Source organism: Labeo rohita, chromosome 6 (genome assembly GCF_022985175.1).
Source record: "Labeo rohita strain BAU-BD-2019 chromosome 6, IGBB_LRoh.1.0, whole genome shotgun sequence".
NCBI classification, from domain to species: domain Eukaryota; kingdom Metazoa; phylum Chordata; class Actinopteri; order Cypriniformes; family Cyprinidae; genus Labeo; species Labeo rohita.
The window spans coordinates 34,895,333-34,915,299 of NC_066874.1; the positions used below are offsets into that span (position 1 = coordinate 34,895,333).

The window sequence follows — 19,967 nt, forward strand, 5'->3', positions numbered from 1 at the left end:
TGGTGTGTTTGGGTCACTATCCTGTGCATGATAACCTGGAATCAAGATGTTTTTCTGGATTCATAAGTGTTGCTAGTAATACTGATAATAGTCCATTTATGGTTTGTTAGTTAGTTAGTTAGTTAGTAAAATAAGCAAGCAGGAGCCAGGAAGCAGACGTACCTAATTATGAAAGTTTAGGGGGGCAAAAGTTGGTTGAAATGAAGTTGGTTAAAAGCTCTTAACCTATATATAAAGAGAGAGAGAGAGAGAGTGGAGGTCATGGGTTCAATTCCCAGGGAATGCATGAGCTGTTAAAATGTATAGTATACATTTAATGCAGATGCATTAATGTTAATGTAAAGGTAAAATATTACACACATTGCAACCAGTAGAATTTGAAATTGAATTAAATCATAAACTCCAGAGAAAGACTTTGTTGTTGTAAAGGAACCACTGTCTGATTTGAATTTAAGACTTTCACTTTGGCACTTTTTAATGTCTTTAACTCTGGAAAATGACTGATTTGAGCTCTTGAGTTCACAACACATGATGTTATCTAGTGAACGCCAGTCACTGTCACTCATGAGAAGAGCTTGTGCTCTAAATGTGATGTAACTGAGTGGATATTTCAGGTAATGGGGTCTACAGTAATAGGATCAGCTTGTGGATTTACAAGTTATTTGAAGTGGCTGACGCACTGCATTGTGGGAATGCACTCATGCACATAAACATGTTGTATGTGACTTATAAATTTATATATATATATATATATATATATATATATATATATATATATATACAGCAACCCTAAAAAGTGTTTTTTTTTTCATTAAGTCACTGTCTGAGCATCATATTATGAAATTTCTTCATCATGTATGAAGTTTTAATGTGTTTGAATCAGCTGGTGTTTTGGTGATTTTTAGTGGATTTATTATTAAGTCAACTCTTCTCAAATTTACAGTAGAGAAACAACAGATGTAGAGAATCACATAAACTAGCAATATTGTCCACAAAAAAAAAAAAAAAACTCTGAAAAAAGGTACAAAACTGTCACTGTTGCAGTAGCCCTAACCCTAAGATACTAATATGTACTAGTTAATGGTAAATAAGGTGTACCTTTTAGCTTTTACTGCCCCAATGACAGCTTTGTATTTTTTTTTTTCTGTTAGCATTTAAACCCTACAAACTTGTCTGTCAGATGTTTTTATTTTAAAAATGTGTTTGTGCGTGTCTTTACAATAAATGACACTTGATTTTATATTTTGTATCGAATATATATAATCACATTCACACATTGATAAGTGAGTCTGAAGTGAACAAATATTCTGTTTTCATATTCCAAGGTGCTGATTTGAAGGCAGAAATGAAACATTTCAATATTTTTCATATTATTTGCTGGCCTTTTTCTGGTCTGTCGGTTGTTCTGGCTTTCGCTTGTCAGTTTAGTCCAGAAGGTAGTTTTTTTGTATTGCCTTTTCTGTCTTGATGAAGAATCAGTTTACTTTAATTAATTAATGTTTAAAAGAGCAAGTTTCAGTCTACTCTCGCCACGTCACCTGACCTGGTTCTGTATGTCCCGTACGAGTCTGCGAGCGGTTTGTGACATTCTTAGGGCACTCTTGGGCACTCTTGCATTCTGAGGACACGTCTTACACATCACGCTGCGTGCAGATTATCAGTGCGCAGGGTGTGTGTGTGTGTGTGTGTTTATGGACGCAGGATTAGTGTAATTCAGTGGGTCTGTGGGTTAGTATGTCAGTGTATCAGTAAGTCAGTAGGTTTCACCGGAACACAAACGTCTTTGAATTAAACGCACAAAGTAGCTGCTTCCTGCGTTTGCGCAAGTTCACTCATTGCATGCGTACACACACACACATACACGTTTGTTTTTGTGAATTGTGGGGACTTTCCATAGACTTCTATAGTTTTTATACTGACCAAACAATATTGTCTATCCCCTAACCCAACCCTAACCCTAAATTGGTCCCCACAATGTAGCAAAAACAAGTACACACACACACACACACACGGCCTTCTCTGACCCAACACGGGTCAAGATGTTGTCCATAGCGTTTTACCTGCATGGAAAAATTACCTCACAAAAATGGCTATAGTGCTGTACAAGTGCTTTGTACTTGAAAATTTTACATTAAATTCAATGTTACTTGCTATTTCTGTGTAGCTGTGAAATTTACAAGCATTTTCTGAATAAAAATGGTTTCTACACCAGTTTTTTTTTTTTTTTTTCAGTGTGGAGTAGTTGCAAAAAACACAAAAGTACAATTTTTGTTACTGTACTTCAGAATCATTATAAATTAATGATATCTTCAAAGAGTTTCAGAAACTTTTAGAATTTAGTTTGTCCTGCACTGAAATTGTTATTTTTTTTTTTTGCTGATGAATTGCTTGTGAGTTTCATAAATAATTACAGAGAATCAGCAAAGTAACATGTTAGATATAAAAAAAAAAAGTGTCTGATCTGGTATTTTCTTGTAACTCTCTAATAATCTTGACCATGAAAAAATATTTTTTTGCTGTGTGTTTTGGTTGATTGTAATGGCTAAAACTAAAAATGAACTAAAAACTAAAAACTAGGGAAAAGAAAATTAGGGCTGCACAATTCATCAAATTTCTAATCGTGATTACAATTACAAATGCTACAATTATGTAATTGTTCAAAGGCACAATTACAAAAAAAAAAAAAAATTCCACTTACATTTATTTTGCTTTCTTAAGATATATGTGTGTGTGTGTGTGTGTGTGTGTGAGAGAGAGTGTCTATTTTTTCCTGCAGGTAATCTTAAGGGTTTTTTTTTCTCATTGTTTTAATTTTTAAATTGTTACTTTTTTTATATTTAAAGAAGAAACTATATATAAAAATGTGGCATGCAGTTGCTTCAAACAATGGTATAAAGCCATTCAAAACATCATTCAGTGTGAATTGTGAGTTAATAATCGCAGTTACAGGTTTATTGTAAATCAACGTGCAATGCTTGTTTGAGGTCGATGAGCATTTACCGGTATATAAAGGCATTGCTTTGTTTTTTGATTTATTGCATCACTGTTTTGGTGTTTTAGTAATATTACTGGCATTTGGCTGGTGTGTTTACTAAGTACAATGAATGACACCCTTTTCAACGTGGCAAAACTTATTTGACCTGCTGAAATCAGAACAAACGGACGGTCTGAGTCACAGTTACATATCGGATCACGCATGCAGGTGCACGCGCCGTCAGTCAGGGACAAAATGCAACTCTTCTGTACACAACCTGTCGAGAACTGCCAAAGAGTTTATCGTTCTCTTTAACTGGCTACATCAAGTTATGTCTCACGTACAGTTAGGTCCAAAAGTCTCAGACCTAGAATCTGCTTCTCTTTTGCATTCTGACTGAAGACTCTTTTTGCATTATAAATCATATGATGATTTGATACTGAAGTGTAGGTTTAAGGTGAACGTGAAGTGTGAGAATTTGTCAGTATTTGTTGTATGTCTGTCAGCAGCACTGAAACTACATCAATTGATGCTCATGTTCTGTAGCAAGATCTGAGATGAACCAAAGAACATCTTTAGCTGCAATCAATGGAATATTATGAAACACGAGAATGTTTCAATAATGCAAACAAAATTCAGTCCTCTAAAAAGAGGACAGTGGTAGACAGTCAGTTTCTCAGTTCGTCAGTTCAGTGTTGATTCAGTTCAGTTTAATAACTGTAAAGTTCATCTAGAGATTTCTTCTTCATTTTACATAACTCATCTTCGATTTATGTGTTTCAAAATGCTAAAACTTTGTTTATTTGCAGGTCTAAATGAACACAATCCAAGCTTGTGTTCTCAGACTTTCGGACGCCACTGTACTTCAGTGCTTCACACGCAGCGACCCGTCGCACAAGCAACAGATTGTGTCATTCGGTGAGTTTATTTTTATTTATATTTGTTTATGTTATTATTACATTTTAATGATGAAAAGCCGCTTTTATGTCTTTCTGTTGTAGGCTGAAATCATGCCAGAAAAATTGCACCGTTGTTTGCTTGTCAAATATAGACATCTATAAAAACCAATTCACTTATTTGCCCAAGCAAACACGCTCTTTGCCTTTTAGACGTTATTGATTGCCTTCATAGAATTGCTGCCTTTTTCCAAGGATTATGATCAATTAGTTGTCAAGTGATAAGAGACTGTATGACACAAAGACGGTAAAATATTGTAATATCGGTCTGGATTTGCTCATCAAAGGGGTGCAGAAGAACATGTCAAATATTAGGCGTTGTTTGCTTTATTGATGTTTGACATCACCTTTGTCCTCATTCAAGTCCTCTTAATAAAGTACACATGAAGTCATAGATAAAACGTTTATTTTTAAAAATACACATCAGCAGAATTACAGCGTACAATACAGTACAGATTTCCAGCTTGTAAGAAAATAGTCCTTTATTAAAAAATTATAGAAATTAATCTCAGTGAGTTTTGCTCCTTCAAAGAGCCTTCAATATTGCGCCATAAGTTACAGTATCATTTTTGTCAAAGCAACAATAAACAAAACACACGTAGATCGGTTTGCATGGCTTGATTCGAATTGACTACGCAAAACAACATATAAAGTGCAGTTGCAGATTCCCTAAACTATGCATTTGCATCTCTAGGAAGTGCTTTAAACTAAACAAAATGACAACACAAGAAACAGTCAAAATAAACACAAAACATGGCAAAAATACACATGTAACATGTACAACATGTACTGTTTGTAGATTACCGCTTTTGCAAAGGCGCTGTATAAATAAAATGTATTATTAATATCACAAATAAAAGTAAGCGTATCGCTTTGAATGCAAAACAAGCGTCTTGAAAAGAAAGCAAGCATGCATATGTCGTTGCATTCGCTGGTGCTTAGCGTAAACATTCGAAAGTAAGCTTTGAGAACTGTTGTGAGAGAACTATTAAAACATTTATGAGATACCATCGCACCACTTCGCTTGCTTGCTGTCGGACCTTTGCTGGGCATGTGGCAATATCTAAATGTTTACCTGTCATGTTGGGTAACCGTGCTGAGTCAGGCCTAAGTGTGGCTTTTACAGTTGCTTTGATTTCCCTGAGTATTTCAACATCTTTAAACATCTATAAAAACCCATAACGAATACGCTTTGCTTAGACAGAAAGCCTTGATTAGAGAATACCCTGATAAAGCTGATAAACAGGGGTACTGTTGAGTTTGTGTTCTCCTTATGTGCACCCGCAGGACTCGACTATCATGTCCGGGACGTCGGTCTTTACGATGGTGTGCTGCGAGTTGAAGTAGACCATGGAGAGCGGTCGTCTCTGGATGGGGACGCAGCAGGACGACACGGCCGTGTGGATGCCGTTGGCCTTCAGCTGGCTGAAGACAGTGGCGTGGAACGAGGAGGCGATGCCGGGCGAGCCGGATAGATGCTGCGGGCACTGTCCCATGCAATAGTTCATGTGGTAGCCCTCGGGCGCTATGATCCAGTCCTGCCACTGTATGTCGCGGAACTTAATGTAGAAGTCTTTCTTGCAGCACACGCTCACGTCATCACCGCACCGCAGCGAGCGCTTGCTCAGGGCGTGCTTGTTGGCGTCGTCGCGCAGCTGCACCTGCGCCACCAGGAACGGCTGGTGGGACGGGTCGCCGGACGCCTCGCGGCTACACAAGTTGAGTCCGCCGTCTTCGCAGTGCACCTCCAGACGGAGACTCCGCTGACCGCCGTCCAGGAAGGCCTGCAGGGCGGCGGTGACCGGGAACGTGTGCCATCCGCCCCGCGACACGTCCACGCTCCTCTGAAGCAGCAGCGTGCGATTGGCGCCGCTCGTCCCCGGCAGGTAGATTTCGGCGTTCGCGCGGCCGCCTTGATGAGGGGCGTCGGCCGGACGCACGTACAGCCACAGCGACGACTGCAGCACCTGCACGCTGTGACCTTTCTCCTGCAGGAACTGGAACGACAGGCTGCTGTCGATGCCGCCAGAAACCTCGTCATCTGGAGAGAAATCAGACAGAAGTGCTTGTTATACAACGTGGAAGTAAGGTATTTTCTGCGAATGTGCAAGACTTCCAATTCATAAGGTGCTGTATGCTATAAACAATATTTTTTGAAGTTGAAAATTAAACAAAAATTACAGAAAAAATTCTAGAAGATTTATAAAATAACTTAATTTCACGTTTATTTCCAACCCGATCTCATTAAAGTGCATATCAGTACCATGATTTTCTGTTTTGTGCTATTTATACACAGAAATTGACTTTGGTGTGCATATGATATGCAATTGTGAGGATTAAGGGTGTGCGGTATGTGCGTATTATATGCACATCAAAACTGCGTAGCATATGCATGTGAAAAGTGCATATTATATGCATGTCAAACTCAGTTTCTGGTGGAAATAGCACTCCATATAGTAACAGAAATTTGTGCTGTTTATATGCATATTCGTGAGACTGGGCTTTTAATTCACATCAGTTTCTTTGTAATTATTTTTTTTATTTACTACCAATTTTTGAGGTTTTTTTTTTTTGGAATTGCAAACTGTAGAATCATTTGTGCTACAAAACAATTTTCCTATGATTATTTTAATTAGTGCTGTAAAACGATTAATCACTTTTAATCACATCCAAAATAAAAGTTTTTGTTGACATAATATATGTGTGTATACTATATATATTTATTTACGTTTGACAGCACTGTTTTTAATAAATTAAAATTGTATGATGACAAAAATCGGTTTGCATTATCAAGCAGCATAACCGCTGATTTTCTACAGCTAAAATAACTAAAAGTGGATGATACCGGAAGTCTGGCACATTCATTCTACAAATGGCCACGCCCACTCTCAAGTCCAAAACCAGGTGGATTGGATCGGCACATTCTAGTATTTAGTTCACATGCATTTTTACCGTGTATGTATAAGTATATAAAATATTTTAATGTCTAGTTTGCATGTGCACATAGCAGTTTACTAAACCGAGAGGCACAATAAGTCAAATGTACTGATCCTTCGGTTTGTAAATACGTATATAACAATGTTTTGCGTTGGCTATGGTTTGTTCAAGAAACCGGATCTGAACAGTGCAAATCATTCGTAAAGTCATTAATGTCAGTATTTTATCGTTTAAAAAATGGAGCTTTGTTTACGTAAGGGGGCGTGTGCGCGTGCCAATTTACATTAAACGCAGGAACTTTTAAAAATGCTTTTATGAACGATTTATGAGTCAGATGTACACACCTTTCAGTTCGTAAAGTATGTAACATCTTTTAAAGTATAGTTTGTTTTGACCTTTTAGAACGAGGTTTAGATCTGGAAAGGTTTCCTGTGTAAATCGTTCCTAAACCCATTCAATTCAATGAGGATTTGTGCGAAGGGATGTGCGCACGTACGCACTTACAATGAACTCTTTAAGGATGCTTTAAAAACTAGTTATAAGTTAAACGCACTCACCGACATCAGCGAAGCTGACTATCTCGTATGCCTGGTTATTCGTGCGGGTGTATGGCACGTTATTGTCCAGTTCCAGCGTTCCGTCCTGTCTGAGGCGGCCCGCGTGGAGCTTGCGCAGCGCCGTCATGAGCGCGGCCCGCGGCACCGTCTGCGTGATGTTCGGCCTCTCCCGCAGGTGAAGCTTGTTCAGGATCTGCTGCTTGGCTATCTCGATCAGGTAACGTTCCTCCGTGCCCTTCTCCATCGCCGGCATGCCGCACGTCGGGCAGGCGGTGGTGGCCGCGTTCGTTCCTCTCACCGTGATCGCGTTCAGCACCACCAGCGTGGACAGCACCGTGGACGCAAGCCCGCACAGGTGCGCCCCAGAGAACGACACCAAGAACATGTTGACTTTGCTTTTGCTCTGTCCGTTTGACTCAAACAGGTTTGGAGAGACGCGCACTAGCGAGTGGACGGAGAGGAGTGAGCCGCACCTGAGCACTCAGAAGTGGGGTAATCCATCAAAAGTTGTGACACGCACCAATGACCGCGAGTGCGCTCACACATGTGCGTTCGCTCGAGGGGAGGGAGGACGCGCAGGTAAGCGACACGCTGCTGGGATACACATGCACTCTCCTCACTGAAGCATATATAGCTCTGCTGGAGTTAATCATTAGCGCGAACAAATAAACATACGACACTTACAGTGCCACGTCGAGCCGCGGCTACCCAAGCGAAGTCCAAACTCTCACCTATGCCCCAATGACCCCAGCATTGTAACCCTAAAGCATCCAAACCAAACAGATCACAAGACAACACGAGATCGGTAAATGTGACGCAAGCCCGGCTTATTCAAATGGAGAAAACCAGTGTGGTGCAGATGCGCCGCGCATCTCCTCGTACTTAGTGCGGAAACTCTTCCAGTTGGCCCTATTTAACATAAAGGTGCCAAAACAAAGGTGTGATTTACTCAAAAACGAGCATTCATCAATTATTGTCGTTCCAAGCGAGTGTGGATGTTTTAAGAAAACGTCTCTGCTCTTTGTCTGTATACAGTGAAAGTGTTGGACCGGTGTTGTTTGGTTCCCAACCTTTTTAAAATATCTTTTTGTGTTCCTCAGAAGAAAGCCAAAGAGGTTAATGATAACAAAATGACCATTTTGGGATGAACTAAAATACATAAAGTAAATACATAAATGTGTGTTCATTTATTAAAAGAGGACCATTCTGTCAAAGTTTCTTTCAAAGAAACATCTCTTTCTTACCTTTTTATAATCTGAAGAACCTTTTGTGAAACAGATGTTAAAGGTTCTTTATGGAACCATTTAGACAAAAAAAGGTTCTTTTATGGTATCGTCTGTAAGTCTGAGGATTGCTTAGTACGGAAAATCGAATATTGCAAAAGAATAATTTAAGAATTTCATTTTTTAGGGAAAAAAAACTTTAAGCTGAGAATTGTGCGCTGGACTTTTTTTGCAGTCGATTTCTGAGTGAAAATAGATTCTAAATGATTTAATGTCAGTGATGAGGTGTTCAAACTAGAGGCAGTGAGTTTATGCATCGGGTTTTCTGAACCGTGTCGCGCGTTGTTTAGTGGTTTAAACACTATGCGTTGTGTGGCCATTCTGATGTTACTTTTATACTGAATATTGCAATATGTGAGCAGCACGAGTAATATCTGCAAAGAAGCAACGGGAAGGAATATCAGTGCCGTACATGGGCATGTGGTGTAATTCAAGGAGATTCACTGACACAGATAATGAACCTGAGACACATGATGAGCGCGGGAGATCAGAGCATCAGCGGATGCTGTAAGCGGCTCAGATTCACAGGACGCTTGTGCTCGCAGTGCGCAGGCGCCGTCTAGTGGACGCACATCATCAGTGTTCATTTGGAGACCACTGTCATTCGGCGCATTATGACATCTCTGCGTGGGTTACATCATGTGAACTCTACAACTGTTGCGTTTATTAAATTAATTTGATTGCGCGCATGTCACGTTTCTCTTTCTTTTATTAAAGTTTGATGTTATATTTGCTAATGTTGGTTCATCATCTGCCAGTTTTCTTTTGATAATCGCAGAATTCTTTAAAAATGGTACCTGAAAGGTTTAAGAATAACTTGCATTCTCGTTCATGTTATGATGCAACTAAATGTTTGCTGTACCAAATGTGTCCTGATGACCTTTAACTCTCTGACTTCTTTTTTGAGCACGTTTTTTTCTTCTTCTTTTAAGTCAGTCAACAACACTTTCTGTTAAATGCTTTGGTTTGGTTTATTTTGTCTCTCAGGTTATATTTAAATGTGGAATTTGATCGTTTCAGACTAATACCTCACAAATTTACACTTTAAATTCTTCACGGACGACTGTCGTGTCACTAAATACTTCCATCACAACGGATCAAAAATGTATGGATTCTGAAAAATGTTCTTTCAGACATCATAATTGACTTCTTTTTTTTTTTTTTAGGAGAGACTAAAAATGTAACATGTTTGCTGAAGCTAAAACACAGAATGTATTTAGACAAAAACAAGGCATGTAAATGTTCTAACTCAAAAAGTATCGTAAGAAATGACTGGTTTTGACAGCCAGTTTGACCAAAAGTTTGTCAAAAAGACGCTTGATGAAACCTCTAACAGCAGATTTACCCCCATAATTACAGATTATAAAATCTGAATATTCTGATATTGAACAAAGTAACATTCAAAAGTCTTAACAGAGCCCAGTTCCATTTTCTGGGTAGTTAATGGGGTTTGTGAGTTGATAAAAAGCTAATAATTTAAACACAAAAATTATTTAATCATGTAATACTGTTACGTAATAAAAAACGGTTGCAGCTCATATTGATTAGAATGGTGCATAAAATGGTTATTTTCGTATTGCTTAAACAAAATGTAATTTAATTTCGGACTATAAACTAGTATGCAATGCACAAGGTTTAATTGCCCTCGTGATATTTTTCTCGGGACAGGACACAAAACAACCATTGGCAAACCGATCCAGTTTCATCCAGTGCACTAGTATCGCATCAGTTTGTTTCTGTCAGTGACAATGACCCGACCGCCGCTCCACCAGATGAGTTGCACAAAAAACCCCAAGATTGTGAAAATAGCCCCACAAACTGACCTCAAGGGCTCGACTCGTATTTGAGAAGAAACAATCCATCGATACCATCTGATCTGCTGAAGTGACACTATATAGGAGAAAGGTGAAAGTGAAGTGTGAGTTCATTCTGTGCTTTATTTGGAATGTTCCTGACCTCAGAAAAAGAAGAAAAATCAACAAGTGACAGATAGGACACACGCGCTGAAATGAGGCCAAGTCACTAGATCTGCATGTAACTCGTGAGAAGCGCTCTGATATCATGTACACAACATGTGCTGCAAAAACCACAAACTCCAGCTTTTGATTTGACTGATAGGCTACAGAAACACTGTATCTGTCATTGTTTTAAATGTACAATCATAAAGGAGACACATTAACAATACGAGTCTGACATCTAAAGACTCTGCTTTGGAGAAATGTACTGAAATATTACAATGGACCACAGTTAGAAGACTTTATTGTCCTAATCAAAGAGATTTCAAAGTGTACCGTAGCCAATACACACCATGCCAGCACATTTACAACACTCTTATTATAAAATATAAGAAGTTCTGTACAAATGCTTTGCAGAGGAGCCAATATACACAATGACAGCATATTCACAATAGTTGTAAATAAAATAAAGATTATTTTATTCTAGTTTTCTACTTCACAATCTCACATCTAATTCAATGTTTCCTGCTGTTTCTTTGTAAATATTTGTACAATTTATTAGCAGTTTCGGAGTGAAAATTGTTTGTACACCCATTTTTTTCAGTGTACACTTATAATACTATAGAAGAGCATAAAATATATGTTATGTTTTGTGAAATTATAAATATTGTTTTATGTTTGCCTTGTACAGCAGCCAATATACACAATACCAGCAGGATCACAACGATCTTGTTATAACAAAATAAAATGGATGTTATATGAAATATATCAAATGATAGATAGAATAAAGTATGAGCTTTGGTTTATTTGGTTTGACATTGATTTTGACAACTCATGGGCCATTCTACAGAAGTTGGAAATGTCTTGTTTTTTTTCCCACAAAGTTTGTATGTGTGCAAAATGCGTAATATCCAAGGTACACATTTCTAGTAATTAATTCACATATTGTATTTTCAGAAAGTTTTGGATTATTTGTCGTCTCCCTAAATTTATTACTACCGAAACACGGTAAGATATAATTTCATTTAATATTGACCTATTAAGATTTTGCTTACATCTTCATTGTAAATAATATGTTTTTTTCTATTTTATAAAAAAATTCAGAGGTAAATCAATAACAATTACAATTTTAACAATATTTCAAGTGTGATTTATGAGACTTCTTGTAGTTTGAATACAATTTTTTCTTTGTAAAAAACAAAGAGTATACTGATTTCAAATGTAAGGATTCATTAGTTTGAACCAAACACTATCATAACATCTTGGGTGATAATTCAGTATACTTTATTTTTTTTATTACTTTATTTTGACAAAACATACTAAAATATGCATAGTAAAAATGCATAACTGTACTAAAATTTTGTTTATTTTCCCCAAATAAAGGAGTATGCGTTCCCCTTTGTCACTATCGAAATAATGATGACACAACAATTTAAAAAAATAAAACCCACAAAATAATACAGAAAATAAACCCACAAAATAATACAGAAACTCTACCAAATGTTTTGGTCGTGACAATTTTAGATACTTTTGAACCTGCTCAAAGATGCTAACCAGCACATGGTTAGCTAGCACAGTTCTGGACAGTGGTACATATATAAAAACAATATGGAATAACTCCCAAAAAAGTGTGTTTAATTATAGAAAAATAGTGATCAGTATAATGACTTTCTTTAAAGTTACACAGATTTTTCGGTAACACATTAGAATAGGGAACACTTATACACTACTAACTACAACTTTTCCCTTAATAAATTAATAGTTAGTATGGTAATTGTTAAGTTTAGGTATTGGGTAGGATTAGGGATGTAAAATAAGGTCATGTGGAATAAGGCATTAATATGTGCTTAATTAATACTAATAAATGGCTTAAATTCTAGTAATATGCATGCTAAAAAGTAGGGCTGTCAACGATTAATCGCGATTAATTGCATACAAAATAAAAGTTTAAGTTTGCCTAATATATGTGTGTGTACTATGTGTTATTATCATGCATATATAAATACACACAAATGAATGTGTATATATATGAGAAATATGTTATTATACAAAATGATTTTATTTATATATAATATAAATTATATAAAAATTATAATAAATACATATGCTTGTAAATATTTCTTAAATTATACATGAATGTGTTTGTATTTATATATACATAATAATTACACACAGTACACACACATATATTAGGCAAACTCAAACTTTTATTTTGTATGCGATTAATCGCGATTAATCGTTGACAGCCCTACTAATAAGCAAGTAGTTAAGAAACCGTAAAATAAAGTGTATTTTTCATACTTTTGAACACGTTTATTTCAAAATGATGGGGCCTATATATCTACTCGCCATGTAGCTATGAGAGAGGGGGACACAGGAATATTTCCTGATCAGGGTGTAGTTAAAATCAGTCTCAGCCAATGGACTAAAACATACATTGTTTCTGTAAATAATACAGGAGAATTTTTTCTTTTTTTAAATAAAGTTTCATAATTTATTTTTTGATATTCACTTGTTTAAAACAACAACAACAATGGAATAAAATGCAAAAATTATTTCAAGTTGAAATTTAGGGGTAAGGGTCCAGGACAGCCACCTCCCAACTGAAAGTACACACTAGATGATGATTTTATATATATTAAGCTTACTGATATTTTAAACATTACTGTGAGTTTCATTAGATAATAAAATGATCTTAGTAAACATCTAAGATTTGAATATTTAAATGCGTTTTAAATGTATTTTAGGTTGTGGAAACGAGTTCTGCAGAATGGCCACTATAATTGTATGTTACTTATTTACTCTTACAGAATAAATCGCAACATGTCATTAAAACTTTTACTTATCGCATGCAAAATCGCCTGTTTTTAAACACTTGTTTGCATATCCATCCGAAAACGAAACGACGCCGACAGCGCCATCTGCTGTTTACTTTAAGCACAAACGCATGGAACAGTGACGTAAAGCACAGAAAGAGCCAGCGTTTGTGTTTCAGAGCTTCCCCGTTATTTAATTCCTCCGTTTGCTGATCACGAACACATAAGAACACAAACCAAGACTCGTTTTGTTCTCAGACGCCGCTCGTTTGTCAGACTTTGTGTTTTGTTGCGCTCTTTTTGTGAGGTTTACCTCTGACGTCACGGCCCCGCCCACTCAAGTTCTGGTTTGATCACTGCGCGCTGTTGACAGTCGCCGAGAGCTGCCGCGAACTCGTGCTTGGTGGCGATTAAACGGCATTAAGCGGCAGCGGGCTGTCGTTATTCGGCTACCGGGGGGGTCGGTGTGCGAGCGCGGTGGGTTACCACTTTAAACATGTTCACCTAACCCATCCTGAGCGCTAGCAATGCGCTCACGAGTTCGTGAGGCGGCCGATTGTCATTTTGACTTAGCTCGCGTTCGCTTAGCCGCCACAGGCTAATTAATTAACCCGTAGTCTGAGGTAAATAATCACTCCAAATCAGCAGAAACGCAACAAAAAGGCCACGACGCATCCAGAACCCCGACCCACAGCGAGGACCAGCGCTGTTTCGTCGTCCTGAATGAACGCGAGGGATTAACGGGTAAGTAACTCGCGTTTTAACGCTTTAAATGGAACAGGTATCGATGTGTGTGTCTCTGTGTGTCGCTAGCGAAGCTCACAAAAGTCGTCAGTGAAAGAGTAATGGGTAATTCTTCACTTGAAGCGTGACTACACTGACTCGTGAGAAGCAGAACGCTGCCGTTCCCATTACGGTAGACGCTGATTTGAACGGCGGCGTTCTAGATGCGTCGCGTCGCGTGGCGGTTCAAATAGCGCGCTTATTATTAAAAACCGTCAGAGTTCGTATGTTTAAAGCGCCGTTCACACCAACAGCAACAAGCACAACTAGAACAATAAAGTTTTAATAATCCTTCTAATTTCACACCACAACTGTAGCGATGATGGCACAGAGCAATAATGTTGGAGGAATCATTTTTACGACGATAAAAGATTTAAAGTGACAAGCTAATGAACGGAACGTTATCGTTCTTGGTGTGAACGGGCCCGAACACTTCTTTTGGGGTTGGCATTAGTGGGTAACATGGCAAGGTGTCTTGCAAGTCCTTGTTTAAACAAATTAAACGCTCACTAAGTTGTTATCATATTTGTTTTGGGGATAACCATGATGGTAACACTTTACCATTTGAGTACCATGGTGCATGTGGTACTGTCATGGTAGCATCACAATACTCGTTCATAAACGTTAAAGGTGAGCAACACAACAGGCAGGAGGACAGGCCGGTTTGTTGAGTCAGTGCTTGATTTGGAATATCAAAAAGATTACCAAGTATAGAAAAGATGTGGAAGATTTTACAGTGGATATACACATTTGCTGTTTTGAACATCTCTAGTAAGGATAGTTCACCCAAAAATGAAAATCGTTATATTTACTCAACCTCAAGTTGTTTCAAACTTTCATCTGTTGAACACAAAAGAAGATATTTTGAAGAATGTTGGGAACTGAACAGTTTTTGGTAGCCATTGACTTCCATAGTAATTTTTTCCGTACTATGGAAGTCATATCTCTTTTTTAGCTTGTTGAGATGTTATGTGACTTCTCATTTAAACACATTAAACAGTGTAAACATCTAGATAGCAGGTGTTTATCATCTTTCACAAAAACTATAGTGTTGGGACAACTTGAGGATGGGCAAACAATGGCAGTTTTCTTTATGGGTGAACTATTCCGTTCTGGAGAACTCATACGAACTGTTGAGAGCTTTACATCATGAACCTCTAATGCTTTTGCTTCATCGGTGTAGTCTACTAGATGCACACTTTCCACTTATTTTAGAGCTCAAGTTGATTTGTTTGGAATCAGAATGGGAGTAGGAATGTATTGATCAGGAAAGATTGCTCATATGAGGAATTTACCTTTGCACAGTGTATGTGCTGAGGTTAATCAAATGCAGTTTTGAGTAATGAGATGCTCAGATTTTCTGTGAGAGGTCTTTGAAATGTTGTGTATCGCCAAATGCATGCTTCGGGAGTCTGTAATTGTGGACAGTGCAATGCGACAGTCTTCAGTCTTGCAGTTTGCACTTGGTTTAATATTATTTTCAAAAGGGCAACAGGTCAATCCATAGATTTTCCATACTGCATGTCCTACACTCTTCAAAATAAAGTTTTTTTTTTTTTTGACAGCAGTGCATTAGAAAGACAAGTTTTTGCTCTGTCAGCAATGTCAGTATTTTTTTTTTTTAGTGTGAAGAACTTTTTTATTTATGTGAAGAACCTTTTACCATATTTAAAACCTTATTTGCAGTGGAAACTTTCCATGGATGTCAGTGCCAATAAAGAACCTTTATTTTTTAATTTAATCAGGGTTGTGAGGAAAATCTTGTCTAACAAGTAGTATTTTGTGTGACGTCTGTATGTACAGTTTTGTTTTTGGCTTAGCATTGAAGAAATAAATGTTTCGTGTAGGTTAAAGACGTTCATGATGGATTTCTGGAGAAATCTTGAGTGTGTGTGTGATGCTTTAGATCCCGTCACAGCAGGTTTCCCATGAAATGCAGTAGAACAAAACTCTCGCACTGCTTTTTACAACATTTTTACCCGCAGTTTCGGTAATCGAGCTTGTCAGATCACAGCGTTGTTTGAACGACTGACCTTACATCATGATATTTACACGGTTTTACTTCATGAAAAGCTGAAGATACACACCTTGTTAATAGAAACGCAGCCTCAGGCAGAAGTTATGATGTCAGATCATCAGGTGTGTCTTGTTTAAAGGTGCTTTGAGCTTCAGTCGAGCTTTCTGAGAAGTCAACACTCAACCAGCAGTCACTCCCGATGCGTGTCCACATGTTCTTGGTGAAAGGAGTGTAAAGTTTGTGAGCTGAAATCAAGCTGATCTGTCTTTATGATTGAGTCTTGTATGCTGAGGGTTGTGTTTGACTTTGCATGGCAGAAAGAAATGCTTGGTGTCGCTTTAAAATTCCTGGATGAGTCTTGAGTGTGTTCGCGATTGTCGCTATCATATGAACGGGCAGATTGTCCTGAGAGGTGGCATCCAAGTGTTGTGGCATCAAGACGTTCTGTTCCTGTTGTCACTAATACAGTAGATAGAGGTAGTTGTTTTAGTTAACGAGTGCAGAAATGGGAAAATCAATCTTTGCTGAATTATTCACGAGTGCAGAAACACTTAATTATCAGCATTTTGTGTTTGCCGAGGAGCGTCGGTGATGAATTCTGAGGCCTGTTGACCCTCTTCTGGAGGGTTTGATCTGCAATCACCTGTTAGAATCGCTGATTATCTGTGTTTTGAGGAAGTATGCATTGGTTAGATGTAAAACATCAGATGCTTAATGAAAGTTATGATTTAAATTGGTTTTGTTCATTTAATGTACTTGTATGCACTACTTAGTATATTTGACAGTTGAATCAGACTTGTCATTCTGATGTTCTAGAGGACAATGTAACATGAGTTTTAAAATAATGGTAGGGGAAACACTAGAAGTTGAATTAAAGTTTTTATTGTTTATTGAAAATGTCATAATTAACTGACCATGAGAAATACTGTAAAATACTGTCATGATTTTAAGTGCGTGATTTTTCATAGTCTGGTATTTTCAGGCTTGTCATATCCATAACAGTACATATTCTGCATAAATAGACACATCAATTATTGCGTCTGGTTTGTGCAATTTAAGTCTCTCAATAATGGTGTCCTCTTTTGTCACATCCATAACGCTTGATTATTTCCCGTTTTTTACATAGAAAACTCATGCATAGACTGATTATTTTTCTGATGTTTATTGAAATAACACAATGCATACAAACAACCATTTGATCCATGTTGCAGTGACAATGGTGTTTGTTTGACCAAATTTTCTTTTAGATATCACTGTGAATGTTTGTCGACAAGTGGGACGCTGCTTATTGATATTGGGTGTTGATTGTATCTTCTGTACATTTTGGCTTTGACATTCCCAAAGAAATAGGCAAGAATGAACCTGCAGTGCTCCATGATTGCTATTCTTTCCTACAACAAAGCGTGCGACAAACTTAAAAATACAACTTCAGAAGTGGGACATTTCTGAGCACACGAAGGCAGCTTGAATTACAGTATACTGATAATCACACTAATGTTCCTAAATGACATAAAAGACAATTGATTAATATTATCAATTCAACCGCACTGAATTGATCTGAATAAAGACACTGTTGTCTCTTGTAGAGCTGCTTTACGGTTAAAATGGAATTTTCATGATTTTACAACATTAATACTTATTTTCCTGTTTATTACTTAAGCTGCTTTGAAACAATCTGTATTGTATAAATCACTAAATTAATGCGACTTGACCTAATTGTGCAGCCCTTTTCTCAGCTACCAATACGAATGAAGTGCAATCAACACGTCTGACTACTTTTGAATCTGTTTTGTAGATTTATTCCCCAAAAGCATGTAATGTCTGTTTGGGTTGATCTGGAAAATGCATTGTTGGTTTGCTGGCATTGCTGTGTCAAAATAGACCTTTGTCCCATCATACCTGTTGAAACGCTCTCATCTCTGCTGCATTGGTACCAACTTTAGCGTTAACTCATTTAATACACATACGCTCAAGCGTCAGATAAAGGCTGTTAATCTGGACTTTATCTACAGTTGTTAAAGACTGGCAGATAATCACGTCTTGATAGATTAATTACCCGTCCGCAGTTATAAACACACGCGCATGACATCTGATTGATGAAGCGCGCCTCACAGGCTTCATATTTTAATAATCAGCCCAGATCTCGAGGTGTGTGTTTAAAGTTGCGCTTTAATTAAAACACATTAGGATGCGTGTTTGCCGTGGACTGTAATGCGCTTTGAAGGCACGTTTGCGGGTGCTTTTGGCGCAGTCCTCCCACATATGAGATGGCGGGTGTTCGCTCATATTTAGCTGGAAGGGCTGCTGTAATATTGATAAGGAGCCGTATCACGATGTGCGTTTGTGAACCTGAACGTGCCGTTTGCTCCGGATCCACCGGCGGGCTCCGTGTCGGAGTGATTGTGCTTGTGTTACGGTGTACATGTGTGTGGTTTCGGTCCATCTTGTGTTGGGTTTGCAGCAGCACTGTTTTTTTTTGTTTGTTTTTTTTTCTTTTCTTGGGAGATTTGAAGAGCTATTTATAGCCGCCTGCTGGAGCAGCGAGCATGTGCTGCGCCTCCTCCCTCCCTCCCGCTCATCTCATCTCATCTCGCCTCCCGGATTCATGATGCCGTTAGATTCTCCCTCCTCATCTCACACCTTTCTTCCTCTAATTCCCGCTTTTTCTTCTCATCTGTTTTTCTGTCATTCTGTCCTCATTTTGTGTTTCCTCAGCTCTTTCCCTCCGTGCTTTCGGCACGACCACCTCCCCTCCGCTTCCCTGTGGATTTCTGCGTGTGAATTATTAATGGTTGCTAGATGGCAGTGACTGGGGGCGACGCTAGGAATCGCTGCTCTTACGGAGGATAACCGTCACTTAGACGGGACAGAGAATGAGATGCGCTGATATGACAGTAGACAGACAGACAGACAGGGACTCCTTTGGTTTTCTTTGGCTCTGTGTGTGTGCAAAACTACATGCTTTCAAATCTAGTTATGCACAGGAAATAAAGTTTTTGTTTTGCCAGAAACCAAAACAGGTGATGTTTAGTTACCATATTTTCCAGAATATAAAAGTGTTTTTAGTAATATAAAAACATGCTGCAACTTATTCACATTATTATATATGTTATGCAGTTAACTTCAACCCTCAAAACACACACCGTGTTATTATTGGAGTATGTATTATTGCAGTGCTTTTTACCGTTTTAAGCTTTTCTGTTTCATTCAATGCGTTATCTGCCGTTTCTTTGTAATTATTTGTAGATTTAATGGCAATTCTGAGTAAATATTGTTTCAGTGTATTTGTGTTGGTGTTGAATGATAGCGGTACGTTTATTTGTAAAGCGCATTTCCCAACACGCACTTTTACTTTTAATAAATGAGTTTAGGTTTGGCATTTATAACAAATGTTGTTACTTACGAATGGCGCTGTAATTAGTTTGTTTAATACTTTATGTATTATTCATTCCTGTTCCGAATGCTGATACATTTAAAGGATTTGTTGTGGAGCGAGAGGAACTAAAGTGCTAAAATGTTTCATGTTTGTAAACATTTCATATTATATCAATGTTACATTATTTCTGAATTTTATAATACAATGTGAATGATACAGTGATGCAGCTGTCCACTCAACAATGCAAATTTGATCTGGTTCAACTTATTTTCAAGAAAATCCGTTAACTAAATTTGTGTAAGTGTGGTTTTCT

At 37.8% G+C, this 19,967-nt stretch overlaps 2 protein-coding genes across 8 annotated transcripts in view; one reads left to right on the top strand and one right to left on the bottom strand.

The window, feature by feature from the left end:
- Positions 1-4,325: 4,325 nt before the first annotated feature.
- LOC127166309 (inhibin beta B chain) lies at positions 4,326-8,038 on the bottom strand. The gene is made up of 2 exons (XM_051111468.1): positions 7,425-8,038; positions 4,326-5,971 (listed from the first exon to the last, which is right to left on the bottom strand). Exons 1-2 carry the CDS (start codon positions 7,807-7,809, stop codon positions 5,202-5,204), a joined length of 1,155 nt encoding a protein of 384 aa, XP_050967425.1. The 5' UTR covers positions 7,810-8,038; the 3' UTR covers positions 4,326-5,201.
- A 5,782-nt stretch (positions 8,039-13,820) lies between these two features.
- Positions 13,821-19,967, top strand: part of LOC127166718 (R3H domain-containing protein 2) — a 53,827-nt gene continuing 47,680 nt past the window's right edge. For all 7 annotated transcript variants that reach the window (XM_051112208.1, XM_051112214.1, XM_051112217.1 and 4 more), the window contains exon 1: positions 13,821-14,222. The gene's annotated coding sequence lies outside the window, so the exon portion shown is untranslated. The remainder of the gene's footprint in view (positions 14,223-19,967) is intronic.

Excerpts from the sequence above, each read along its gene's own strand:
- LOC127166309 (XM_051111468.1), bottom strand. The coding sequence starts at position 7,809 with ATGTTCTTGGTGTCGTTCTCTGGGGCGCACCTGTGCGGGCTTGCGTCC. Across the intron at positions 5,972-7,424 it reads AGTCAGCTTCGCTGATGTCG|ATGACGAGGTTTCTGGCGGC; the intron begins GTGAGTGCGTTT and ends ATTTCTCTCCAG.